Source organism: Leopardus geoffroyi, chromosome E1, assembly GCF_018350155.1.
Source record: "Leopardus geoffroyi isolate Oge1 chromosome E1, O.geoffroyi_Oge1_pat1.0, whole genome shotgun sequence".
NCBI lineage: Eukaryota > Metazoa > Chordata > Mammalia > Carnivora > Felidae > Leopardus > Leopardus geoffroyi.
The window spans coordinates 29,692,786-29,720,178 of record NC_059330.1 but is presented as its reverse complement, the minus strand read 5'-3'; the positions used below and the strand labels follow the sequence as shown (position 1 = coordinate 29,720,178).

Genomic DNA, 27,393 nt, shown 5'->3' with positions numbered 1-27,393 from the left:
CGTCGGCGTCGGCGGGCAGGTAGGCCTCGGAGGTTTGCTCGCGCGCGCGCGCGCGCACGGCCGCGCGCGGGCGGCCCCAAGCCTGGTCCCGGAGCCGCGCCTCCGCCCACGCGAGGTAGGGCCTGAGGGGCGGGGCCGGTCGCGAGGCCTCGGGAGGGGCCGGCGGGAGGCCGCTCTCGGGCGGAGCGGCTGCGCCCGGGAGGGGAGTGCGGGCAGCGAACTAACGGTCACGAACGCTGGCGGCGCCGCGCGACCCACGTGCGCCACCGCGCCCAGAGACCCGGGCACCCAGCTCCGCGGCCGCGTCCCCGCGGAGGGCAGCCTATCCGTTTTTCCTGTGGGCGACCCCGTGCCCGGCGCGGGGAGGAGCGTGACAGCGCTGGGCGCCGCCCCCTCGGCGCGGCTCGGCGGGAGGCCCCCGGGTCGCGGCGGGGAAGAAGCGGTGCGTGCTCCCCCTTGGAGACCGTGGGACCACCCGGGCAGAAGGCGCCCTCGGTGTCCCCTGAAAGGCGGAGGGCGGGCTAGCGGGGAACGCGAGCCCCGGGCGGACCCCGCCTGTTTGTCTCCCAGTTAGAAATCGGCCTTAGACAAGATGGAAGGGGAGAAGCGGCCGGCGCCCTACGAGGGCCTGTTTGCCGACGGGCACCTGATCCTGTGGACGCTGTGCTCGGTGCTGCTGCCCGTGTTCATCACCTTCTGGTGCAGCCTCCAGCGGTCCCGTCGCCAGCTGCACCGCCGGGACATCTTCCGCAAGAGCAAGCACGGGTGGCGCGACACGGACCTGTTCAGCCAGCCCACCTACTGCTGCGTGTGCACGCAGCACATTCTGCTGGGCGCCTTCTGCGACTGCTGCGGGCTGCGCGTGGACGAGGGCTGCCTCAAGAAGGCCGACAAGCGCTTCCCGTGCAAGGAGATCATGCTTAAGAGTGACGGCAGGGCCCTGGACGCCATGCCCCACCACTGGATCCGGGGCAACGTGCCCCTGTGCAGTTGCTGCGTGGTTTGCAAGCAGCAGTGCGGCAGCCAACCCAAGCTCTGCGATTACAGGTACGGCCTTTTTGGGTACACGTTGTCCCAGGATGCGGGGTAGGAGTCGGGATCTCGCAGAGTGCGCTAGAGACCTACCTTGATCTCTGCAAATGGCCTCAACTGCCCACTTCAAGGAACCAAGCTAATAAACATCCCGGGTATTGGACAAGCAGGGCAGCTTTGCAGTATCATTTGCCTAGATGATACATCTAGCCTCCGCTCCTCAGCCACCCTGCCCTTTTGGGTAATAAAACTTGGCACTGAACTTTGATCCAGAGGCCTCTAAGTACTGCATATTTCATAGCCACCATGTTACGTTTTCGCTTTTGTTACTATGGATTATTTCCATTTTAAGTGAGAAAAAACGAAGTGTGGACAAATTGACTTTTCCTTAGACTCACAAAACTGATTCTCCTCAGCATCCTTTTATGAATGGACAGTGAAAACAAGCATCATTCCATGGCAGCACTTGAATTATCTTTTTCAAATATAGATGTTGGTGCTGTGATGAAAGACAAAACTTAAAGGATTCTCCTTTTGCCACATGGCCTTCTTAGGACTGGTAGCATCTTAGTCTTGGATTAAGCCAAGAATATTCTGATGGCTTCTAAATAGACACACATTAGACAACACATGAACATTCTTAAATATTCTCTGAAAATAGGTGAAGATGCTCTTTGCTAGTATTAGAGATTCATAATAAAAGGAGATGCTGCTCCCGCAGATCATCTGCTTTAACTCATTTTGCAGTTGAGCGAATTTTAGTCAGTGTTAGGAATAGTGTTAGGAATACTAACACTTAGCCTTGTCTCAGCCTGAAGTCTGGACATCTCCATTGTCCTGAGTTTTATTTCTGACAAGTAGAAAGGGCCCTAAATATGTTTAAGACCTAAAAGAGAAAGCTGACACTACATAAAGTTACTTTTTTATTTATTTCCATCTTTATTTTTTTTTTTTACTTCAAAATCTTTTTTTTAATTTGTCTTCCGACTTTAGATGTACTTTTGGCATCAATGAGAGCTAGGTTACCAGCGTCTTTAAATAAATTTAATAGCTCTCTCTATAGTTAAGCTTTAGTCTTCAAAAGCTGGGATTAGTTGGAAAGAAGACATGACTGGCATATTATTTCCTTCCCTTCTTGGTGTCTGTGTAGAATTAGATAAAAATGGCCTCCATAAATATCTGAACTGCACTTCAGATACTCCTTAATGAATAATAGTGCTCTGATCTTCCACCCAAATGATTTTTCTTAGAAATGAGTATCTGGGGACGATTGGGTGACTCAGTTAAGCGTCTAGCTCTTGATTTCAGCTCAGGTCATGATCTCACGGTCATGGGATCAGGCCCCACATCTGGCTCTGCGCTAAGGGTGGAAGCCTGCTTGGCATTCTCTCTTTCCCTCTCTCTCCGCCTCTCCCCCACTCATTTTCTCTCTCTCTCTCTCTCTCTCTCTCTCTCTCTCAAAATAAACATTAAAAAAAAAAAAAGTGGGGCACCTGGGTGGCTCAGTTGATTAAGTGTCAGACTTCAATTCAGGTCACAATCTCATAGTTGGTGAGTTTGAGCCTCTCATTGGGCTCTCTGCTGTCAGTGCAGAGCCTGCTCTGGAGCCTCTACCTACCTCTCTGCCGCTCTCTCTCTCTCTCTCTCTCAAAAATAAATAAGCACTTTTTTAAAAATTGCATTTGCACCAAAAAAAAAAAAAAAAAAAAGCATATCTGACCCAGTCCCTCCTCTGCTTAATTAAACCCCTACCCCTTCAGTTGCTCCTGGTCACTTACCCTGATGGTTTTTCAGTATAACCTTCAGGTGCTTAACATGGTGCCCAGGGGCTGACGTGCTCTCTGGACCCTGCCTGCCCTTCCAGTTTTTACCTGCCACCACCTGCGTTAAACTTTAAGCACCAGCAACACTGGCTTTTTCATATTTCCCTTCTCTTTCTCAAGGCTTTCCTCCCCTGGCTAGCTTTTAGGCATCCTTAGAGACTTGTCTTGTGTCCTTTCCTCCAGGAACCCTTGCCTGATCTACTCACCTCCAGGCCCAGAGTTTTCCTTTTTGATGATATAATATCTGATATCTCAGTGGTTCTCAAAGTAGGTTTCCCAAACCAGCAGTGGTTCTCAAAGTAGGTTCCCCAAACCAGAAATGCAAATTCTAGTGTTGCCAGATTTAGCAAACAAGACAAAAACATTTGCAGTATTGCGGCCAGCTTATATCCCCCCAAATCATTCGTTGTTTATCTGAAGTTGAAATTCAGTTAAGCATCTTCTATTTTCTTCGTGACCCTACTCCCACCTCCGACCCCCTGAATCAGAAACTTGGGCTGGAGACGAGCAGTCTTTGCTCTGGCAGGCCCTGCAGGTAATTCTAAAGTTGTATGTACCTTTTACAATGTCAGCCTCTGTCCTTAATGTTGTGTCCTCCCCTTTGTACACAGTGAATGTGATGATACATCTTTTTTTCACGAGTTCTTACCAGATACTCAACAGTCTGTCCTCAGCTTGCTAGAGGCCCTCACCACGGGTGGGGATTGTTTCTGTGTAATTTAGGAAATGCTTGTTACTCCCAGGAGAAAAGAGCATGGCGCCCTGAAGTTGTGCGTGTTCTGCAGTGTTCTCCTGTATTTTAGCAATAGCATTATGCAGGGTTACTGAATGCTCTGACCTTCCATAGGAATGAGATATTTCAAGAAAATAAACTATCTATTAGAACTTTAAACACAAGCCAGACCGTCCCTCTGGATTTTACCCAGCCCTGGCGAGGGCTTCTACCATGTCTGTATCACTACAGAAATATGAGTCTTAAGGGAACTATAAAGACCCAGGTAGTAACTGATTTTGAAGCTTGCGGGCCAGTTCAGCTCTGCCGAATAAGTGACAGAGGCCCTTTAATTTATACTCATTCAGTCTTGATTCAGTTTTCACACGGTGAGCATCTATGTATTTTGTTTCAGGCGCTGTGCCAGATTCTACTTTCCCTGTAGGTTTTTTTCTCTTCGTGTATATTTCCCCAACCACTATAATGTGTCTCTGCACCTAGTATCGTATCACTCCTTCCCTATCCTTCCTTTTTTTCTTAACTGTCACCTGACTAAAATAGGGAATTGTGTTATAAGTATTCATTATATTTGTTAAATAACCCTTTGTTCCTTATAGTAACCCATCTCTTGTTAAGGAAACTTAAGGTGTTTTTTTTTTATTTTTTATGTTTATTTATTTTTGACAGAGAGAGAGAGAGAGAGAGAGAGAGATGAGCGGGGGAGGGGCAGAGAGAGAGGGAGACACAGAATCTGAAGCAGGCTCCAGGCTCCGAGCTGTCAGCGCAGAGCCCGACAAGGGGCCTGAACTCACAGACCACGAGATCATGACCTGAGCCCAAGTCGGACGCCCAACCGACTGAGCCACCCAGGCGCCCCCTTAAGGTGCTTTTTTATTTATAAGGCCTTTTCTTCCTTACATCCTATCCTCTTACACACACTGATTAATGAAACAAAGCTTTCTTCGTTACATCCTATGTAAGAAAAGCTTCCAAAGCTTTTCTTCCTTACATCCTATGCCTCTTACACACACTGATTAATGAAACAAAGCTTCTGACTTTTAGCAGGTGATTACATTGGCCACTTTAGTCTTGACTTTGATCTTAAACTGTATGTTTCTGTGTTCTGTCGGTATGTATTTATTCATTTCTTTAATTATCTGAAATGATGAAAGATCCCAGATCATTTTCTTTTTTTTTTTTTAATTTTTTTTTTAACGTTTTTATTTATTTTTGAGACAGAGAGAGACAGAGCATGAACAGGGGAGGGGCAGAGGGAGAGGGAGACACAGAATCAGAAGCAGGCTCCAGGCTCTGAGCCATCAGCCCAGAGCCCGACGCAGGGCTCGAACTCACGGACTGCGAGACCGTGACCTGAGCTGAAGTCGGACGCTCAACCGACTGAGCCGCCCAGGCGCCCCTCCGAGATCATTTTCTAGAGTAGAGGTGGACAACCTTTCTATGAAAAGTCATAACTAAGTATTTTAGGCTTTGCAGACCATATGGTCTGTCATAACTACTTAACTCACTGTCTGTCATGGTACAAAACCAGCCCTAGACAACACATAAATGACTGGGTGTAGCTATACTACAATAAAACTTTATTCACAACATCAGGTGGCAGACGTATTTATAGTTGGCCAACCCCCGTTATGGTGTGAATATCTTAACACCCCAAGGCACCTGGGCGGCTCAGTTGGTTGAACGTCCAACTTCAGCTCAGGTCATGATCTCACGGTCCGTGGGTTTGAGCCCCACGTCAGGCTCTGTGCTGACAGCTCGGAGCCTGGAGCTTGCGTCGGATTCTGGGTCTCCCTCTCTTTGTCTGCCCCTCCCCAGCTCACTCGTGTGCTCTCTCTCTCAAAAATAAACAAACATTTAAAAACTTAAAAAATAAATAAATGAACATCTCAACCTCGTGTATAGTTCTGCCACCTCCTCTAGCATACTAAAGAAGAGAGCTATCCTGAACAGGTAACTTAACAAAAAATTCTAAGAAGTGTTGCCTGTAGTTTCTTTTTTCCCCTGTGAAGCTTCTTCTTTAAAAAATAAAGCAGTCAGGGGCACCTGGGTGGCTCAATCAGTTAAGCGTCCGATTCTTGATTTCAGCTCAGGTCATCATCTCACAGTTTGAGGGTTCGACCCCCACATCAGGCTCTGCTGTCAATGTAGAGCCAGCTAGGGATTCTCTCTCCCTCCCTCCCTCTGCCCCTTTCCCACTCATTCTCTCTCTCTCTCCCTCTCCCTCAAAATAAATATACATTAAAAAAATTTTTTTAAATAAAGCTATCATACACCTGCATAAAAATGGCACATAGGGTGATGTTCTGTCTTGATAAAGGTTTTAGTTATAGGAAAATGTTCATTTGTCAAAATTCAGCAAATGTACAGATTTGTATATTTAATTGTAAATTTTACACCAAAAGAAAAATCCCATAAATAAATGATGAACTCTAGATAAAGATAAGCTTGCTTACTGAACTATTAAGGTGGTTTACTGTTTATCTGTTTACTGTAAAAAAAAAATTCTAACACAAAACATTTTAAAAAGCAAGGAGACTATCCTTGTTTTTTGGAAATCCTTGTTGAAATATTGAAAGATAAAATCTCATAATGTCTGTAATACTTTCAAACGATTTAGCTATATGTGAGTTTACACAAAGAGATAAAGCAAATGTGGGAAAAAAATATTAAGAATCAGAGTGAAGGGTTGATTTAAGGGTATTCACTTTGCTATTCTTTTGACTTCTGTGTAGGTCTAAAATGTCAAAAACACAAGCAATGAGTCAGTGACATGATCGCTGAAACTAAAATATCAAGACACTATATTAGTAATGTCTTGTTTTCCCATCAGGTTTGAAATCTAGATCAGGTTAAACACTAATTACAAAACACATAGAGACAATTCTCAATTTTGAATATAGTATTTGTAAGGAAAAGTATAATGTTGAGTAACTAGTAAGCATTTTGGCTCTACCTTTAAAGAACAAAGGCTGATAATAGCCATCATTTTAGCTAAAAGAATCTTTTCTGAAATGTATGAGAATGCAGTAAATGATAAAGGTGTCCCAAGTCTGTGGGAATAGAAAAGATTGTTTTACAAATGGTGCTAGGACAGGTATTCTCTGGGGGGGAAAGTGAGGTCTTCAAAGCACACTATCTGCCACAATAAACTCCAAATGGGTTAAAGCAAGGGCTCTTAGTTCACAGATGGATAAGATTCCAAGAAACCCTCACCCTTTCAGGAGATTTTCAGTGGAGCCTGTAGCCCCGGAAGAAGCACTAAATTAAAGACATGGGTGTGAAAACTGAATGGGTGGGAATTTGCAAATAGTGAAGGACTTCAGGGCTTAAAAGCATTTAAGTAAACCCCAAAGGGAAATAGGGAGCTATCAAAAAATAAACTTAAGTACATTAAAAAGTAAATTTAAAAGAAACCGAAAGAAGTTTGCAATAAATATGACAGGAAAGAGGCTAATACCCTACATAAATCAAAAGTGCATGCAATTATTAAAACCTAGTAAAAGGTGACTATAGGACATGAATCCATTCACAGAAGAAGACAAAAAATATTCAACATCACCTAGTGATCAAAAGCCTTCAAATTAAAACAACAAAAAAATGTGTTTTCTATCAAGGAAAAAATTTAAAATACTAACGTGCAGGATTAGCAAGTGTTAGACATGATAGACATCTCGATGAACTGGTAACAAGCACACTGGACAGATGGACCACATACTGGTTACTGTGAAACTAATGTCCGTGTTATGTGTCAACTGTACTCAAAAAAATATTAAAAAGAAAACAGTCTTAGGAAAATGCATGCCCTTTGAGTCAGTAACTTGGCTTTTAGAATTCAAGGGAAATAATCTCGTTTATGGTTGTTCTTCATGTTGTTTATACTTAGAAAAATAAGCTATCTAAATGTCTTATTTTTAGGGGCACTTGGCTGGCTCAGTCAGTTAAGCGTCTGACTCTTGATTTCATCTCAGGTCATGATCTCCCAGTTCATGGGATCGAGCCCCATCAGGCTCCACACTGACAGTGCGGAGCCTGCTTGGAATTCTCTCTCTCTCCCTCTGTCTCTCTGCCCCTCCCCTGCTCCCACTCTTTCTCTCTCTCTCCCTGTCTCTCTCTCTCAAAATAAAAAAGTAAAACTTTAAAAATTAAAAAATAATAAATGTCTTATTTTTTTAATGTTAAATTATATATCCATATGGTATGGTACTATACATTCTTTACAAACCATATTTTTTTAAATGTTTAATGGCATAGGACAACGTTCATGATAACATGGAAAGAAAAATACTGTCCAGATGTACATATATCATAACTGAGAAACACATCTATGCACAGTAAAACTGAGAAATACAGGGGTGCCCGGGTTGCTCAGTTGGTTGAGCATCCGACTTCAGCTCAGATCATGATCTCATGGTCCGTGAGTTCGAGCCCCGCTTCGGGCTCTGTGCCAACAGCTCGGAGCCTGGAGCCTGCTTCCGATTCTCTGTCTCCCTCTCTCTCTGCTCATCCCCTGCTTATGCTCTATCTCTCTCTGTCTCTCAAAAATAAATAAATGTTAAAAAAAAAAAAAAACCCTGAAAAGTACAGCAAAAAGTTAAGATTTATTGTCTTTGGATGATTTTTATTTAACGTCTCTTTGTATTTTCGAAATTCTCAAGCATATGCTGATATTATCTTATTGAAAATGTATTTTTAAAAATGTATATAGGTAGTTGACGGATGTATTCTGGTTTTTAGAGACTCAAGCAGCGCAGCAATACAGAAGGACATAGGATAAAAAGCAGATATTCTTCTCAGCCCTCTCATCCTACTTTTCTTCCCAGAGGAAAGAAGTGTGAAATAATTCAGGGGCACCCTTTCAGATTATTCTCAATTACAGTCCCCTGTTGTAAAGTTAATGGTGTGGTCTCAAGCTTAGTCTGAAAGGAACTATTCACTAAACATATGCAAGTTACTTTACAGTTTTCTGTCTAACGGATCATGCAGGTAACACTTCTTTCAGGGGTAAATAAGACTCCTGAGTAAATAGCAGTAATCAGTTGAGAAATCTGAACATCCACCGGAAAAAAACAACCTTAAAATAGAAATCCAAAAGGGTTGACCTTGGGCAAAAGACTTTTATTCTGTCTCTTTTTTTTAATTCATTTATTTTCTGCCGGCCTGCTTTTGTCTGTACACTCAGCTCTGCCTGCCTTATCTGTGACTGGATTAAAGTCTTAGCAGATTAATAATAGAAACCTGGGACCTTCACCAGCACTATTCTCTGCTTGTTTCACGCTCATATCCAGAGAGGCAAATCTGAATGCACATATCTTCTGTCTATATTTCAAGTACAAACATAGAGAGGTTTTGTATTAACTGCCAACAAGAAATGCACTGTTTGGCTATATCTACTGAAATATTTTCAGATGGTCATAAATTACGAGGTTTTCAAACTGGACAGACTGGACCCCGAGGAACACGAAGACCCAGGCCAGTGGGGCATTTAATTAAGTAGCAAGGACTTTAGGCCTCACAAACGTTATTTCAACCAAAGCACAAATAATTAAAATACAGAACCATTGTTCTAGACCCACTCTTGTTTATGTGGATATGTCTACTGGCATTTACCATGTTATAAATTAAAACTGGGAAATTGCTTAAATACTCATTTTTAAAGTGACAAAATATTTTTATGAAAATTTAGTGAGAAGAGTGACATTATTCTACCTTTTTGGTACATTTCTTTGGTTTAGAGGCCACCTAGATCCTCCTGTCGGCTGCTGCACTGGGTCTGCACACACTTGAGAGAAGGAAGATGAAATAACATCTTGGTATTAATATTAAAATGATTTTAATCTCAGAGTCGCCCTGCAAGGATCTTGAGGGCCTCCAGACCACACTTTATTTTTCTTTTAACGTTTTTAATTTATTTTTGAAAGCGCGATCACAGAGAGAGAGGGACAGAGGATCTGAAGCTGGCTCTGCACTCGTAGAGCCCCATGTGGGGCTGGAACTCACAAACGGCGAGATCATGACCTGAGCCGAAGTCGGATGCTCAGCTGACTGAGCCACCCGGGTGTCCCTAGACCACACTTTTTTTTTTTTGGGGGGGGGGGGGCGCCTGGGTGGCACAGTCGGTTGGGCGTCCGACTTCAGCCAGGTCACGATCTCGCGGTCCGTGAGTTCGAGCCCCGCGTCGGGCTCTGGGCTGATGGCTCAGAGTCTGGAGCCTGTTTCCGATTCTGTGTCTCCCTCTCTCTCTGCCCCTCCCCCGTTCATGCTCTGTCTCTCTCTGTCCCAAAAATAAATAAACGTTGAAAAAAAAAATTAAAAAAAAAAAAAAATCACAGTTAGGGGCACCTGAGTGTCTGACCCTTGATTTCAGCTCAGGTCATGATCCCGGGGTCATGAGATCGAGCTCTGCATCAGGTGCTTCATTGAGCGTGGAGCCTGCTTAAGATTCTCTCTCTCCCTCTTCCTCACCCCTCCCCTGCTCGTTCTCTCTCTCTCTCCCTCCCTCTCCCCATCCCCACTCTCTCTCACTTTCTAAAACATAAAAATAAAGTTATAGAGGCTCCTGAGTGGCTGAGTCAGTTGAGTATCCAACTCTTGATTGCAACTCAGGTCATGATCCCAGGGTCAGGAGATCGAACCCTGCGTCCAGCCCTGCGCTGAGCATGGAGCCTGCTTGGGATTCTCTCCCTCCCTGTTTCTCTGCCCCTCCCCTGCTCCCATGTGCGCATGTGAGCTCTCTTCAAAGTAACATTCTTTTTTTAAGTTCTAAAAAACGCTATTAAACTGCCAAGTATTTTCAAACTTTATTGCTCATTTTCACTGTGCAGATAGTTATAAATCTTTCCTTTGCTAGATTTTATGCCCAATAGTGGTGAGATTACTAAAGGATCAATTTGCACATCAGTGAAATTATGGTTTAAGATTAATTATTGTCTTTGTTTCTTCCTTCCCTCAGGTGCATTTGGTGTCAGAAAACGGTACATGATGAGTGCATGAAAAATAGTTTAAAGAACGAAAAGTGTGATTTTGGAGAATTCAAAAATCTCATCATTCCACCAAGTTACTTGACCTCTATTAATCAGATGCGTAAAGACAAAAAAACAGATTATGCGGTGGTAAGCCGAGTTCATTTTTCCTTATGTAATTGATTTTCACAAAGCTGCCCGAGTCCCTGTGTGACACTTAATGGTGGCCTTGAGGGAAGAATCGTTACCGTGGGCTGCAGAGCCCTGCCCAGTGTTTAGAGCTGTGCCACCAAGTTCGGCCCTTGAGTCCTTTCACATCTAAAGGGAAATTGGAAATGTTATATTACTGGTTTCTAAATCCCTGCCTGCACCTGCATCACTTGGGGAGCTTTTTAAAAATGCAGATTCCTGACTCCACCTCCATCACCAGGTTTGATTAGGAGGCCGAGGGTAGGTCCCAGGAATCTGTATTTTTCTTTAAGGCCCTCAGACAATTCTGATAAACAGCCAGATTGGAAATTCTTTATCATTATCAGTGAAAAGAAAACAAGGATTTTGCTCACACATTGTTCTAACAGAATTTTTCTATTTGGAACTTTATGTTATTTGGAGCATTAGATGCTCCAACAAATAATTTGGACTTTAAAGCTGTCAACACTTCGCAGCATGTATGTGTGTAGAAACTGATCTAAATGTATCTTTCAGTCTTTATGTGGTTCTTAAGGGATAACTGTAAAAATTTGCATTTATTTCCTACTTGAATATGCCAAAATAGTTGAACTATTTTATCTCGAAATTCAGTTTTATGTCTTTTCCAAGTTAGGATTTTATTTTATTTTATTTTATTTTATTTTATTTTATTTTATTTTATTTTATTTTAGGGTTTTATATCTTAAGTGTCATCTTTGACAGTAGTCCTGCCAAAGAAAAAGGCATTTAAAAATTTTTAAATATTATGTTTAATGTTATGGTACATATTTTTTTAACGTACATACAGTGCCTTAATGTGTCTGATTTCAATCTAAGATCATAAGGGGTGAGAATCACTAAGTAAAACTGTAGAACATCATCGTTGTTCACATCCACAAGGAGAAGGGAGAGGAGAGAAAGGGTTAGGTTAGAGAAATACGAATTTCATTTGACTTTGGGCTTTGTATAAATCTGGATTCTTGAATCTAATTGAGTATACCATTTAAAATGTTTTTTTAATTAAAAAAAAAAAAAAAAGCCTTACAAACTAAAATACATTAGAATATATCCAGAGAAGGACAGTTAAGGTAAGAGAGCAGAGAAGACCTCTGTCCATGCTGTGAACAGTTGAAAGGATGTAAAATGGATTGCCCAGGAGACGAAACTGATGAAAGATACAATGCTTCAGGTGTTTGACCACAACAGTTATATGGAAGAACAAATAACATTATTTCTGGTTGCCTTAGGAAGCAAAATTAGAATGATGAATGAAAGTTATTGAAACACAGATTTTTAACTCAATTTAAGTCAAAACTTTCTAACAATACGTGAAGCGCGAGTTAAATTATTCATCTATAAGTTCCCTTTCCATTCTTAGAATTCTTTGATTTATGTATTCATTGTAGTGTGATAGTTGTTTTTTGCCCAGCGTATTTACAGCACTATTGCTACCAAGAAATGAAAAATTTATTGCTGGAGCGCCTGGGTGGCTCAGTTGGTTGAGCGTCTGACTTCAGCTCAGGTCATGATCTCACACAGAGTTCCTGAGTTTGGGCCCTGCGTCCGGCTCTGCTGTGTCAGCTTCAGAGTCTGTGTCTCCTTCTCTCTCTGCCCCTTCCCTGCTCGCACTCGTCTCTCTCTCTCGACAATAGTAAACATTTTTTTAAAAAAGAAAAATTTATTGCTCACCATCTTTGAGATATTAAACCCTTTTCACTCGCATTAATTTTTTTAGCTAGCCTCTAAGCTTGGAAAGCAGTGGACCCCATTAATAATCCTGGCCAACTCTCGTAGTGGAACTAACATGGGAGAAGGGCTGCTGGGAGAATTTAGGATCCTCCTAAACCCAGTCCAGGTAACTAAAGAGAAAACTTTCCTTCTGTATTAATCTTCTCATGCTTAGCTTTTCATTTTCCCTAAGTTGTAATGGTGGTTAATGCTTCAAACCAGTCATCACTTGATTTTAAGAAAGAATTATAAAAGTATCAAGCCATCCACATATATAGAGAAAGAGGTACTCTCATGGTGGGGACATAAAATGGTGCAGCCACTTTAGAAAAGTGAAGCAATTTCTTAAAAAGTTAAATATAAATTTACCCTACCACCTACCAATCCCATTTCTAGCAGTCTGCCCAAGGGAAGTGAAAGCATATGTCCCGCAGAGACTTTTATGCAAATGTTCATAGCAGCGATATTCATAATAGCCAAAAGGTGGAAACAACCTAACTGTCCGTTCGCCAGTAAGTTGATAGAACCAAATGTGTACCCACACAAGGGAGTATCACGCAGTGATAGGAAGGGACGAGGTACGACGCATACATGCAACCATGAACGAACCTCAGAACCATGCTAAGTGAAAGAAGCCAGGTGCAAGGACCCTCGGGGTATGTCCCTTTTATGTGACCTGTCCACAACAGGCAGATGTACAGAAACAGAGGAGTGAGTGGTTGCCTGAGGCCAGGGCTGCAGAATGGGAGTGAGTGCACCCAGACACTGAGGGACCCTCTCGGAGCAGTGAAAACACTCTAGACTGGATTGTGGTGGCTGCACAGCTCCGTAAACTGACTAAAAGCCATTTAATTGTGCACTTTAAAAGCGCATTTCCATATATATAAATTGTGCCTCAGTTTAAACAAGAAGAATAAAAGAATGGCAGCATTGAGTTTACATGCTGGCTGCTTCTACTTTGAAAAACATTTATAAACAACTCCTGCGACAATCAGAAACACAATAATTTTTTTCCTTCCCGTTTGTATTTTTCCCTTTCAACAATAGATACTTAAGGAAATTATAAAAGTAATAAAAAAGGAAAGAAAATCACCTGCAGTTTCCCCACACCAATACATCGGTTGTTTTCATTTGTCCGTGTTCTTTGCATGCATTGTCTGTGCGTCTACATATTAACATCACAGTAACAATACTCTAGATTTAAAATTTGTGTTGTTTTCAGTACTTAAAGAGCATTCGTCCCTGATGTGATGTAGTCTTCATAATTACACCTGAAATGATGAAGATAACTAATTGAATGGATATATCCTGTTTATCCAGGCTCCTGCTGTTGGAGATTGAGTTTGTCTCATAATTATACAACCATAAATAATGCCACACTGAATACCTTTATAAACAGGCATTTTCATTTTTTGAAATGTTTTCCTAGATCATTTACAGAATTAGAGGTATCAAGGGTCCTTGCATCTTTACATCATTGTATGTATGTTGCAAAATTACTTTCCAGAAATGTGCACTAACTTGCACTAGTGATGGATTTGAAAAATCCACTATAAAATATGAAGTAATGTGCTAAGGGTGAACTTAGCACATTCTGGTTTCACGTGAACAGGAAAGAGGCAGTGTCGTGTAATGGATAGACTATAGGACTGAAGGTGTATGTCAACACTTAAGTATTGGGGGACTCACAGGCAAGTTATTTAACCTCCCTGCACCTCAACTTCCTGGTCAGTAGAACGAGGCTTACTTGTGAGTAGGGCCAGCGTCCGGACGAGCCGCAGTATCCCAGTCTGCCGCATCACTAGGCACTTCGTAGCCCGTGTGGTTCTCTAACCGCATCCATACTTATCTGGGGGGACGTCATCCTCACAGATGGAGGATAGTGTGGGATACAAATAAGTTTTCTTTTTCTTTCACTTCTAGGTTTTTGATGTAACTAAAACCCCCCCTGTGAAAGCCCTGCAGCTTTGCACTCTCCTTCCCTGTCACTCGGCCCGCGTGCTTGTTTGTGGAGGGGACGGCACGGTGGGCTGGGTCCTGGACGCAGTCGACGAAATGAAGATTAAGGTATCAACCTTTAAGACCTGCGTGCCCTTCGCAGAAGCAGTTCCGAGATAATGGATACAGTATTATGGTTACATTTTTTATTACGCAGATAATTATTAGAAGACATTGCCAATTTTGAACGTTATGATTAAGCAGTTCCTATAACCTTCAGCAAAACAACATACAGCTGTTATATTTGTGTCTCTCTTGCTTTGGTCTACAAGTTTTACCAAATAACATTACCCCACAAATCATCTGAAGAGAAAACTCCCAACACACGTCTTCCGTTTTCTAGGGACAAGAAAAGTACATTCCGCAAGTCGCAGTCCTGCCTCTGGGAACAGGCAACGATCTGTCCAATACCTTGGGCTGGGGCACAGGGTACGCGGGAGAGATCCCCGTCGCTCAGGTCTTAAGAAATGTGATGGAAGCAGATGGAATTAAACTAGATAGGTGAGTTTTACTTCCTCCAAAAAGTAGATTTCTGGAGCTTCGGTAATATTGTTTGGTCTAAAAATGAAGACTTGAAGTAGTTACAAAATGTAACTTAAATGTAAAAGACTGTGTTAATTGTACTCATCCACGATGCTGGGGTTTTATTCTGTTATATAAGGACTGAAGTCACATTAGGTAGAGCACTCATCTCAAAATTTGTGTAGTCACTTAGGTGTGCGTATTTTTTCAAATGCTATTTTAATAAAAGTACTTCATCTACAGGACTGCAAAGTTAAGTGGCAGTTAATTTGATAATAATTGCCTTTTTTTTTTAACTTCTGTATTTTAGATGGAAAGTTCAAGTAACAAATAAAGGATACTACAACTTAAGAAAACCCAAGGTATGTTTTCTGGGCCTCAGTTGCACGTGATTTCAGCACTCTTAACTAGTCCGTCATTTTATAGTGGATTTTTCAAATTCATCACAAGTGCAAGTTAGTGCCCATTTCTGGAAAGCAGTTTTGCTTTGTACACGTGTGGCACAGCGGTGGGATACAGAGACGCGGTGCTTATTCCCTCTGGGGGCCGGTTATGGAGCAGAAGAGAAACCCACGTGCTCAGCCCCCAGTTGGCCTGTAAAGAGGGCTGTGGGGGAAAACACGTTGTGAGTGCGGGTAGCGCCTCCCTGGCAGATCCGGGCTGGAGAGGTTTCAGGGGAAGAGATGGGTGAGGTGGCCCTTAAAAGGTAAACGCAATTTAGATGGACAGAGAAAGGAACAAAAGACTTTCCAGGCAGATGAAATCGATCCTGGGGACGCAAATCATGGTTAGCAAATACTGCGGAGATCAGCTCTGTGTTTTCTAAAAGATACTCTGGGGGTGGAGTGAAAATAGCCTTGAAAGTTGCACGAGGGCAAAATACGGGGACTTTTAGCAGGAAGACAGCAAAAACATTGTAGAGGTGGAAGTGATCGACCCTTGGCAGCTCGGTAGTAGAGCAAGAGAGAAAATACACGTTATGCCAGATTTCTAATTGTTGCGGCTGGATGTGTGGGAATGATCGTAACCAGGATACAAAGAGAAAGAGTTTCAGGTTTGAGTAAGAGGAAAAGGAGTTAGATTGGAGGCATACCAGCCTTGAGGCTGTGGCACATTGGAAGGGGGTTGGAAATACAGGCTTAGTTAGTGCTCAGGAACAAGACAGAGCTGGGGATGGAGACTGAGGCACTCATGCTGGGCTGGGAAATAAATTAAGCAAGGACCAACATCCTGGCTTGACACGGACAGAAACTGAGACCCTGGGGGTTGCAGTGAAAGTGAAAAGCAGATGTAATGGGCATACAGGAGAAACCTGGGTGCAAAGTAGAGCCATTCTCGATGATAAGGTCTGAGGTGCAGCACATTACTCAGAAAAGCAAAGTGAAATTTATGTGGATTGTCATTGGCCTTTGAACCGAAGCTTTATTTATGGAAACTTCACTGGATAGGTAGCATCAGCTCTAAGTGAAATGTAAATGCAGAAAGCATTAAATTTTGATAAAGAACATAAAGACTGAGATTTAACAGATTACACATATGTAACAGGCTTAGATTGAAGCATATTGCAGTTGTTCATTCTTCCCCCTTTTCACAGGAATTCACAATGAACAACTATTTTTCTGTTGGACCTGATGCTCTCATGGCTCTCAATTTTCATGCTCATCGCGAGAAGGCACCATCTCTGTTTTCTAGCAGAATTCTTAATAAGGTGTGTTGGATAAAATAACATTTCCTGCTTATCACTGAAGGTACAGTAAAAATAGTTCAATTATATCTAGCCCTCTTCCAAGTAGATTCAGATAGAACTTACTTACGGAAACGTTCACCTGCTCTGTTTTGTTATTGAAGTATTTTGTGGCTGTGGCAAACTTCTTACAATTTGGAGAATGTTCCACAGCACATTCTGCTCCAGCAGCAACTAAGTGAAATTCACAATAGCCTATCTTACTTAAATGGCAACAAACATTGGAAAGAATTTTAGGCAGGCAGGATAAACTTTTGGTGAAGTCCTGAACGGGAAAAACATAGATTCCTTTGGCTTCAGAAAGCTCCGAAATGCAGATGAAGGAAGAGAGGGAGCAGTTCGTTTGCCACGGCTTTTACCTACGCTCACCACTCTGACTCCTACTACAAGTGATTCCTTTGGTGCAAGTTTCACTTTGGAATTTTTTTTTTTTTTTAATGGCTTTTGGTGATTGAGCAACAGGATGTAAAAATTTAATGCGAAGCGGTTTTGCTCCTGGTTTCAGTTTTACAAGTAGTTCACATTTACAAATAGTTACCTCTTACTAATATAATTACTAAGGCCGCAAGTGTTGCCGTTTGTACGATTAGTAATTAACATCTCAGAGCTTCCATCAACCTTTCTATTTTCGGAAGTGATTACAAGTGTCCTTTAGATGTGTCTCTATTCCTTTCATTAAGTGATCTCAAGTACTAGGAAAAGGTGGAGTTTTCTAATTTTGATACAGTATTTCTTTATAAAATGTAGCTTTTTGGATAAACTGGGAGAAAGCACCATTTAGGCACATGCTACTGAAAAATGGGCTACTTCAGCTCAGAAGTAACACGTCCTTTTTCCCCACGAGAACCTAGTCCACTGTAAGCAAGCAAGGCTCGATGATCACGTCAGGGATCGTTGGTTCAGTGTCTTATCTTGCTTACGAGCTCATTAGGTTGCTTTAATATCCCATTTGCTGTCCATTTCTCCTAGGCTGTTTACTTGTTCTATGGAACCAAAGACTGTTTGGTACAAGAATGTAAAGATTTGAATAAAAAAGTTGAGGTAAGCTTTTAAAGTTTTAGGTGGTCTCTGGATTATAACCTTTTTTTAAGAAAAATGCTGAATTTTCTGTTAACATATTTTGCTAGCATACATGGAATGTTTATTGTGGGCCAGGCGCTTTACTAAGTGCTTCATACACATTATCCCACTGCGTTGTCACCACAATCCTACAAGTCAGGCACTACTCTGTTGCCATTATGCAGAAGAGAAAACTGTTTGAAATTAAATAATTTGCCCAAAGGCACACATAACCAGGATTTGAACCCAGGTTTATCTCCCTCCGGTCTGTTGAACTGGTACTGAGCAGCTTTCCATTCACACTTGATGACAAATGTGAAGCAATCTTCACGTGGTACCCGACTCATCATGGACTCTCAGAGGAAGTTTAAATGCAAAGTTTATATGACAATTGTGATGTGTCTCTCTTCTATACAAAGCAAAGTCGAGATGTAGGAGCAGGAAAAACAGAATATTAATGAGTGCTTGTCGCTACAATATACCTGACGTCATGATACGGCAAAATCTTGTGTATATTCCTTGGTTGCTTCCAGAAAGAATCTGTAGTGGTTAACAGCACCAACAAACACATTAGTACAGAGAAACGTAAAAACTAGTAAAAAGAATAAAAGGGCAAGAGCTTAGGAAGAGAGAAAAGTGAGCAGGGAGCGTGAGGGGCCTGATGATACGTATGCCGGGCAATTAGGCTAACACTGAGCTCACACACTTTGCGGCCACAGCGCAGGAGGAATGGCAAGATTTGCCATAAAAAAAGTTCCTTGCCCTTTATTACATTTGCTTCATCCTGGGCTTTGATAACCTTGGCGGAATGGCCAAACATGCTAACGCTTTATTGTTTTGTGTGATATTTTATTTATACAAAAGTTATTTGTGAAGCCACCTACACGATGCCAGGCACTGTCCTAGGTACTGGGGATCCAGTGATAAATCCCTTGCTCTCACTGAGTTTACAGTGTAGAGGGAAAGAAAACATTTAAAGCACACTGCAGGATAGTGTGACAGGTGACATGATTAGGAAATCTTACAAGAATAAATAAGGGTAGTACATAACCGAGGGGCTGGAGAGACTGTCTAGGGAAAGTGACTGTAACATGTCTTTCTGAAAGAAGTGATGAGCTGGAATCTGAACATTAAATAAGAGATAGCTGAGTGAAAAAGGAGGTGGAAATTGTTCTCCATTAAGAAGCATATGTGCAGAGGCCCAGAGGTGAGAGAGAACATGGTGTATTCAAGGGAGCTCCAGCTGGAGGATAGCTCGCAGGAGCAGAGGCCAAATCTCAGAGGGGCCGTACTGGCCCGTGAAAGAACTTGGATTTCATCCTGAGCTCCAGTCAAGCGCAGAAGGGCTGCAGTCAGGATGACACATTTGCATTCCCTAAGTGCTCAATTTCCTGCTCTGAGAGCAATGAAGATGAGGAGAGACGGGCCAGGTAGGCACCCACAGGACAGAGGTGAGGGTGTGCTGGACTTGGGACTGTCCGGAGTGACGGAGAGGGGAGGTGCTTGGAAGTAGAGGGTAAAGGTGAGGAAATCAAAGATGACCCCAGGTTTCCGGCCCAGGCACCTGAGGCCCACGGGGGTGCTCTTTCCTGGGAGGTAGACAGTAGGGGCCGCAGGGAAGATGCTTTGTGTTAACTAGTCTTGCGCCCAGCAGTTGCAGGTGCCACCACTGGTTGGAACCGTTTTATGGGCAGTAGGATCCAGAAATCTGGCCCGGTTCGCTGTCCTGGACCAGCAAGATAGAGCTGTCAGCGCTGAGATGGCAGTTAACGACATCGCACTGGCTTTTTCCTCCAGAGTCTGCGGCCCGAGAAGAGAGAGGAGCCTAGAACATAGCTAGAGGCGGGAGGTGGAACTCAGCAGTGACCGAGGAGGAACACCCAGAGGAGGAGGGTCTGACTCCCAGAAGTGAAGGGAGGGAGTAGTTCAGGAAAGGGTGTCGGGTGCCACTGAAACAGCAAATTGGGTAAGGCCTGAAAAAGATGAGATTAACAAAAACTGTGTCATTTTACCTTAGTTGAAAAAAATGAAGTTGTTATAATTGATGTAATAACCACTGAACAGATGGGAAAGGCTGATTCCTGGGGCGGCGGTGGGGGGTGGGGGTGCGGGTAGGAAATAGTCTTCTCTACACGTGTGTCTGTCACATCCTGTATGTATGCGGATGGAGGTGAACCCTTGGTGGAAGTGTGCAGAAATAGTATGCCCTGTAGTAATTCACTACTTGTGTTTCTTTAAAGCTAGAACTGGATGGTGAGCGAGTAGAACTGCCCAATTTGGAAGGTATTATAGTTCTGAACATCGGCTACTGGGGCGGTGGCTGCAGACTGTGGGAAGGGATGGGAGATGAGACTTACCCTCTAGCCAGGTATGTACATTTATGATTGGGTTTTTTATGACACTGTTTTCTTTAAAGCAGTCTGTTTTGGGGGCGCCTGGGTGGCTCAGTCACTTAGGCGTCCAGCTCTTGATCTCAACTCAGGTTATGGTGTCATGGGTTCATGAGATCGAGCCCTACGCCCAGCTCTGCACTGTCAGCTTGGGATTCTTTCTCACTTGCTCTCTGCCCCTCCCCTGCTCACATGCACGCGCGTGCTCTCTCTCTCTCTCTCTCTCTCTCTCAAAATAAACATTAAAAAAAAAAAAAAAAGGCAATCTGGGGTGCCTGAGTGGCTCAGTTGATTAAGCGTCTGACTTCAGCTCAGGTGATGATCTTGTGGTTCGTGGGTTCAAGACCTGCGTTGGGCCCCGCACTGACAGTGCGGAGCCTGCTTGGGGTTCTTTCTCTCTCCCTCTCTCTCTCTGCCCCTCCCTGACTTGTGCTTTCTCTCTCTCTTGAAATAAACTTAAAAAAAATTTTTTTTTAGGCACTGTTGTTTATAGACTAATATTTTTTCAAATTTCTATTTTTGTATATGTCATTAATATGAATACCTTATTAAATAATAAGTTGATTGTCCACCACTGTGAAAAAGTATTTGTCTTAACGTGACTGATCTTACTTCATTGCATCACACAATCCATGTGTCCTTTTTCCAACTGTAGGCATGATGACGGTTTGCTAGAGGTCGTTGGAGTGTATGGGTCTTTCCACTGTGCTCAGATTCAGGTGAAACTGGCAAACCCTTTTCGAATAGGACAGGCACATACGGTGCGGGTAAGTGATATATTGCTCTGTATTTCATTGAGTCCCATTTCTAAGCCCCTGATCCATAGCGAAAGAAATACCCACTGTAGCTTTCCAGAAACAGTGGTGCACAGGGGCACCCGGGGGGCTCAGTCAGTTAAGCATCCGACTCTTGATTTTGGCTCAGGCCATGAGCTCAGGGTTCATGGGATTGAGCCCCACCTCAAGCTCTGCACTGGCAATGCAGGGAGCCTGCTTCAGATTCTCTCTCTCTCTCTCTCTCTCTCTCTCTCTCTCTCTCTGTTCCTTCCCTGCTCGTGCACTATGCACTCTATCTCTCTCTAAATAAATAAATTAAGATTTTTTTTTCTAAGAAGTAAATAAATAAACAGTGGTTTACACCCACACTGTCACTCAGCCTCCACCAAAGGCTTCAATATGATGGGGAAGAAACAAAGTGTTCAGTGGAAAAGAATCCCTTAAACAACTGATGATAAAGATATATTCAGATTGGGGCGCCTGGGTGGCTCAGTCGGTTGGGCGTCCGACTTCGCTCAGGTCATGATCTCGCGGTCCGTGAGTTCGAGCCTCGCATCGGGCTCTGTGCTGACAGCTCAGAGCCTGGAGCCTGTTTCAGATTCTGTGTCTCCCTCTCTCTCTGACCTTCCCCCATTCATGCTCTGTCTCTCTCTCTGTCTCAAAAATGAATAAACGTTTAAAAAAAAAAAAGATATATTCAGATTAATTTTCTAAGAAGGAAATGCTCATAAATGTCCCTAGAAAAGTTAAGGGACTGTGGATGATATTACTAAGGAAGACCTTTCTGAGCTTCTGGGGACTTACTTGTTTCTAATTATCTGTTCCCTAATACCAGTTGATTTTGAAGTGCTCGATGATGCCAATGCAGGTCGATGGGGAGCCGTGGGCCCAGGGCCCCTGCACTGTCACCATAACTCACAAGACACACGCACTGATGTTGTATTTCTCTGGAGAACAGACGGACGATGATATCTCCAGTACTTCAGATCAAGAGGACATAAAGGAAACCGAGTAGATGGATGAGGAATGAAAGTTTAGAATTCTCCCAAACAAGTAGATACGTATTTGTCCAGGAGTAAAATTCTCTATCAGCTGTTTGGTCTTAATTTCACCAGTAATAGAATGGGTATACATCTGTGTAAATAGCAATTCCAAAAACAGCCAAATTGCCAGTTGTTTACAGATGCCTGTTCTTTTTTCAGCAAAATGGTCCCGTTGTATAGTACTAACTTTACAAAGTCCCAGAGGGCTAATGACTTGCAGGTGAGATGTTTGTCATGGCTTGATGTGTGAGAGCAGGACTCGCTCTGAGGTCCACACTCTCCTTCCTTATTCTTGAACACACATTTGATGGACAAGATGTAGGTGGAAGAATCATTGCCATCTTAATTCTTAATGTTGTGACACCATCCTAACATTTGAAAAGTTAACTTGCTTTTTTGAACGGAGATGACTGGTGTCCTACCCCCTGGGTTAGTGAGGGCCTTCCGCCGCGGCTGGCCCCCGAAGACTTCTCAGCCTAGCACTGTGTGGATCCATACGGATCTGTTTCCAGGAAACCTAAAAAGGAGAAGTGTTAGAGGAGGACATTACTTAAATTTTTTATATAACTTTTAGGAGCAGATTGAGACCCCCAGATGTTGCTTGGTTAACCCTGTTAATGACCACGTTGAGCTGAAATTCAGCATCTCATTTATGACCCTGTGGAGCCAGAAGACAGCCACACAGTTGAATAGGTAACAATTAACACTCAGAGCACTTTGGATTGAAAGTTTCCAAGCTAGACTGTTAACCAGTTTCTCCTGAGTAAGAGACAGTATCAACAATTGAAAAAAAGTACTACAGAAAATGTATTTGGCCTATTAGTTGCTCAAAAGAAGTTTGATAATGATTAGTAACTTCTAAAAGTTCAGTGGTCTTGTAGTATTTGAAGTACAGTAGTCTTTTATATCCAAAGTACAGAAATTCCCCTTGGGGAAACAGACAGAATCCTGTGCTGAAATGTTTATATCGTATTTATTTTAAAATGAGAGAGAGATTTTTTTTATTTATTTATTTTCTTCATTGTGGTATACTTGTGTTTAGTGTTTACAATATATGGCTTTATTTAATAAGTTAAATTCGTCACATAAATTCAGCTAGTCACAATCAGAAATGTAGCCTATTGACTAAAGAAGTAAAACCCATAACTTAATTTTCCTGGAATATCATCCAGATATTCTCATTCTTCGGAAACATTTCTCAATATTTTTTAAAAAGAGGGAGAATGAAAGCACTGGCAAACTACCTTTACGTAACTGAAAGTTTTGTTTCATTGTTTTATTTGACTCTCAATTGCCAGAAACTGATTGAAGGGCTGGTCTCATGGTTCCCCAGTAGATGGCACTCTCCTGGTGTGAACCCGCCTGATCCCTCAGGCCAGTGAGGCACACCCCTGGGCCACCAGCCTGGTGTTTTCCTAACAAATGGCCCATTTGCGGGCTTGGTGGTCTTTCATGACGTTAATCTCTGAAAGACGAGACTGTATCCCCCAAAACACCATTAGCTTCCTATAAGGATCTATTATGAATCTACCATCCGTGAATCGCCATTAAACTTAAATTTCATTCACCTTCAGGCCAAAGCCATGTTTTAAAGGAAAAACTTAGTAGTGATACAGTGGTCAGTACATTATATAAAATACTCTGATTCTGCTTCAGTTAACCTCTTCCACATCTCAACAGGAGATGGTAAATTCTAGTATTGACAGATTTTGCGAGCGGATCTGTTTTCACCTTTTCATACACCTTTCATGGTAGGGAACCTGTCGCTATTGGTGGCAGAGTTTTGTAGATTTTCTTTTATGGACCGATCTTGTTTTGAGCAGAACGAATTTTATTCCTTAACTCATGGTCGACACTGTTACAGGTATCCCATTTTATAAATCTAGGCTACAATTTATCTTACTATAATTCCACAGTGCTAATTGTAGAATCAAAGTAAATAGTTTGGGATGCCAGAATTCAAATCATCAAAATAGCTAGAAAGCTTTTGTAATAACCATAATGTTACATCGGATCTAGAACAGGTTTATATACAACACCCTTGTTTAAACACATTGTTTTTTTCAATTTTCATAATCCCATGAGGCTTTTCCCTGCTGACCCTTCATGAAGCTTTTCCGTTACCTTAGTCTCAGTCATTCAGATTCATTTAGGAAACTTATTTTTGAATACCATGTCATCACACATCTTATTTGAGCAAAGTCCGTTTACTTTTTAGGCACATTTGTCCAGCATTTCAAATAAATGTACAGGCACGGGTCTTGTTTTCAAAAGGATAGTTTACCAGACTCATGTTGCAAGTATATTCTAAGTATATTTAAGAGTAGCGGTTGTTGACATGACCAGTGATTCTATACTTTACAAAAAAATCATTTGCCATAATATTTTCCTGTTCCATTTTAAATTGTCTTGACTAAACACGAAAACAAATTCTGTGTTCTCAGGAAGAAATACATAAAGCGAAGCCTAGCTCCATGTCTGTTTTCAGATTCCTCTCCCCCTTTACTGTCCTCCTACATTCCTAACCCCTTCAACTTTGTGGCTTAAACACTGAACACCTGGCAGCTCTTATGGACCCCATAAGTAGATGGTGATAATTTCTCAGTGCTTTTTATGTTGCATAGAAATCAAACTGACTTGTGTTTTAAAACACAAGTTGTCTGATAGTGAGGTTACACGACCTTAAATGGGTTTTAGGTTTTCTGCAGCAATTAGCTGGGAACCCCTAATGTAGCTACTGTTTATAAAAATTTTATAGTCAAAATTATTTATTTTTATTTTTTTAGGGTGTGTCAGAATGTGTCGTATTTGCTTTTTGAAATATGTTTGCCTACTTCGAGTTGTAAAATATTCTGTGGCTCAGAAATTGTCAAGTCCTTTTTGCGTTGTAAAAATGAACACTACCAGCATGTCAAAAGAAAAATAGTTTGCATTTGTAATGTAAAGTAAAATTGTATTTACTGTATATTATGGAATTTTAAATTTGCACTAACTAGGAAACTGTAAAGGTTATGTTAATTTACAGATTCATGTGGATCCGAATACATCATTTGTACTTATTTGGCCAAATAGGTCAGTAGAATAGGTGATAGTTTTGTGTGGTTTTTCCTTGAGGTCATAACATTGAAGCAAGAACCAGCACTTTATACTCAGATTTGTTTTTAATTCTACCTAATTTGGGACAATGGAATGTAGGTCGATTTATAAAAAAAAAATATATCTAGGAACTTAAAAAGAAAAGAGTGTCGTTACTCTGTCCCACTCCGAATGAAGGCATGTTCCCAGCAGCAAGACAGAAGAAGTGGTTTTGCGCTTGCTTTTAAAGTATGCCCTAGCTTTCCCGCATCTTCCCTGTAAGGCCTCTCTCCTCTTTATCAAAGTGTGATCTACCAGTTGTCTGCAGCGTCCGTCCGAATCACCTGAGGAGCTCTGATGCCGAAGGCCAGCCCCTGACGTCATGAATCAGGGTCTCTGATGGGACATAGACATTTCGTAATCCCATGAGGCTTTTCCCTGCTGACCCTTGGTGCTTTTATTCACAAGCACCTCGAGTGCTTCTGATGCGCGCTGACACTTTTAAAGCGACTGGTCTGTACCTCATGTGTTCACCCAGGGCTTTTGCTGGATGGATATCATGCAGGAAAATTGAATCAGATGTTCTTAAAATTGTTTTTCCTTCACTCCGCTAACTGCGTTCTTCCCCCACAAATCTCTCTCCTAAAGGAATGTTGTGAACGATTTGTTCATGTCCTATCCTATCCAAATTAATATATTTATCTGGACGCTATTACATAAAAATTGGTAGCCTCTGATTCTTACATGGAAACAGGTTTTGAAACTGATCTAGGGAGTCTTAGAGAACAGGTGGTGCTCAGGGGCCAGTGGGATGGACCCCCAAGGGGCTCCCGCTTTCTCCCTTCATTCGGTGCAGCCCCCCCACTGGATGCTGCTTAAGGTAAGATTTCAGTAAATAAAATTCTGCCTCTTTTTGAAAAAAAAAGGATTCCATACTTTTTAAAAGGGTTTGGAAGCCACTACTCAGTGAATGACTCTGTCACCTGGTTAATTTTCTGCTGATTTTTACATATTCAGAAACCTCGTGTTTTTTGACAAAAAATATTTTGAAGGTCTTGCTGCTTGGAATATGACCATCTGGCTATTTCACAAGTTTTAAAGGCATTTTCTTTTCTTTTCTTTTTTTTTTTTTTTTTTTTTTTTTTTTGAATAGTAAAGCACTGGCTTAACCTCTGTTCCTCACATTTCTAATGTTAGTATAGAAATGGTCTGAGTATTTAGTTCATTTTAGTTAGTAAATACACATACACATTTCCCACCCCCCACGGCCCCGACTGTAGTCTGTGCCTGAGGCTTGCAGGAATGAAGGAGGTGCGTTCCAAGGATCTGGAGAAAGAATCCAAAAATGTCCCCCTCTCAAACAGAAGCTCACAAAACATAAATGATTGCACTTAGCCATCTGCAGAGAGGTCTGAAGAAAGTCAGCGACCTAGAAGCTGTAAATGCAGGTGTATTTCCTCGGTGTCTGCCGGGGCTTGGACTCCCTCCGGTAAAGGAAAGTGTCCAAGCAGAACGCACTGAGCAAGATAAACCATACGAAATTTCCACCTTGTGGTGCTTTCTGGTGACCGATGTGGAAGGTTGAAAAGGAGAGCTGGGAAGTTAGGTTGCTATCCTTGCTCCCCTCACACTAATCAGGCGACAGGGCATCTGTCCTATGTGCGGACCTCACCGTGTGTGAGAACATACCTGCAGGAAGGGCAGGCGGGGTATAGTCGGAGGACGGTGGCTCATCAGAGCGTGTGCTGCCCTCACTCTCCACTCTCGTTCTGGGCCCTGCTGGTAGTTTTCCTCTCGAATTTGAGCTGCTTGAAGGAGCCCGACGGATGAATGGGCGCTCTGATTTGTAATTCTATTCTATACAAGTTTCGAGCAGCCTGGATCCTCGCCCTGATCGCTCGCCGGTGAGCTGACTGAACTGGCTCCCTGGCCCACGGTGTGGACACTTGGGGTGGCTCCGCCTCCTCAGCCAGCTGGCCTCGCGCTTCTCCCCCCCACCCCCATCCCCCACCGGGCCACACACCACGAACACCACTTAAGCACCCTGTGTTACTGAATTGCTTTTGTTGGGTTTGCTCCGTGTTGTGGTCGATGCCTACTGAGAAATGTGAATTAAAGCACTGATACGTGGAACACCTTTGCTTGTTTTTTAATAAAAGTTAAAGTGCAGCACTCCAGAAAGTATGATCCCGTGTTGTTCTTTGACACAACGAGATGAAATGAGCAGCTTTGAGTTAGTTTCACAGAGTGGTCCTTGATCTACAGCAGGACAGAGAGTGTGGCAAGCTCTGGGTCTGGTACTTGTGACAGAAAGGAGAATAG

General features: G+C 42.5%; 2 protein-coding genes across 3 annotated transcripts in view; one reads left to right on the top strand and one right to left on the bottom strand.

The window, feature by feature from the left end:
* Positions 1-751, bottom strand: part of CE1H17orf67 (chromosome E1 C17orf67 homolog) — a 37,901-nt gene extending 37,150 nt beyond the window's left edge. The window contains exon 1 of the mRNA XM_045488304.1: positions 647-751. The gene's annotated coding sequence lies outside the window, so the exon portion shown is untranslated. The remainder of the gene's footprint in view (positions 1-646) is intronic.
* Positions 2-27,248, top strand: DGKE (diacylglycerol kinase epsilon). Of its 2 annotated transcripts, XM_045488300.1 has the most exons (12): positions 2-115; positions 571-1,047; positions 10,538-10,697; positions 12,472-12,591; positions 14,388-14,531; positions 14,806-14,963; positions 15,295-15,346; positions 16,579-16,692; positions 17,698-17,769; positions 20,028-20,155; positions 20,833-20,944; positions 21,789-27,248. In XM_045488300.1, exons 2-12 carry the CDS (start codon positions 593-595, stop codon positions 21,966-21,968), a joined length of 1,695 nt encoding a protein of 564 aa, XP_045344256.1. In that variant the 5' UTR covers positions 2-115; positions 571-592; the 3' UTR covers positions 21,969-27,248. The 2 variants fall into 2 exon arrangements, with proteins under 2 accessions (XP_045344256.1, XP_045344255.1); XM_045488299.1 differs by lacking the exon at positions 2-115 and having other exon boundaries at positions 131-1,047.
* The last annotated feature ends 145 nt before the right edge of the window (positions 27,249-27,393 follow it).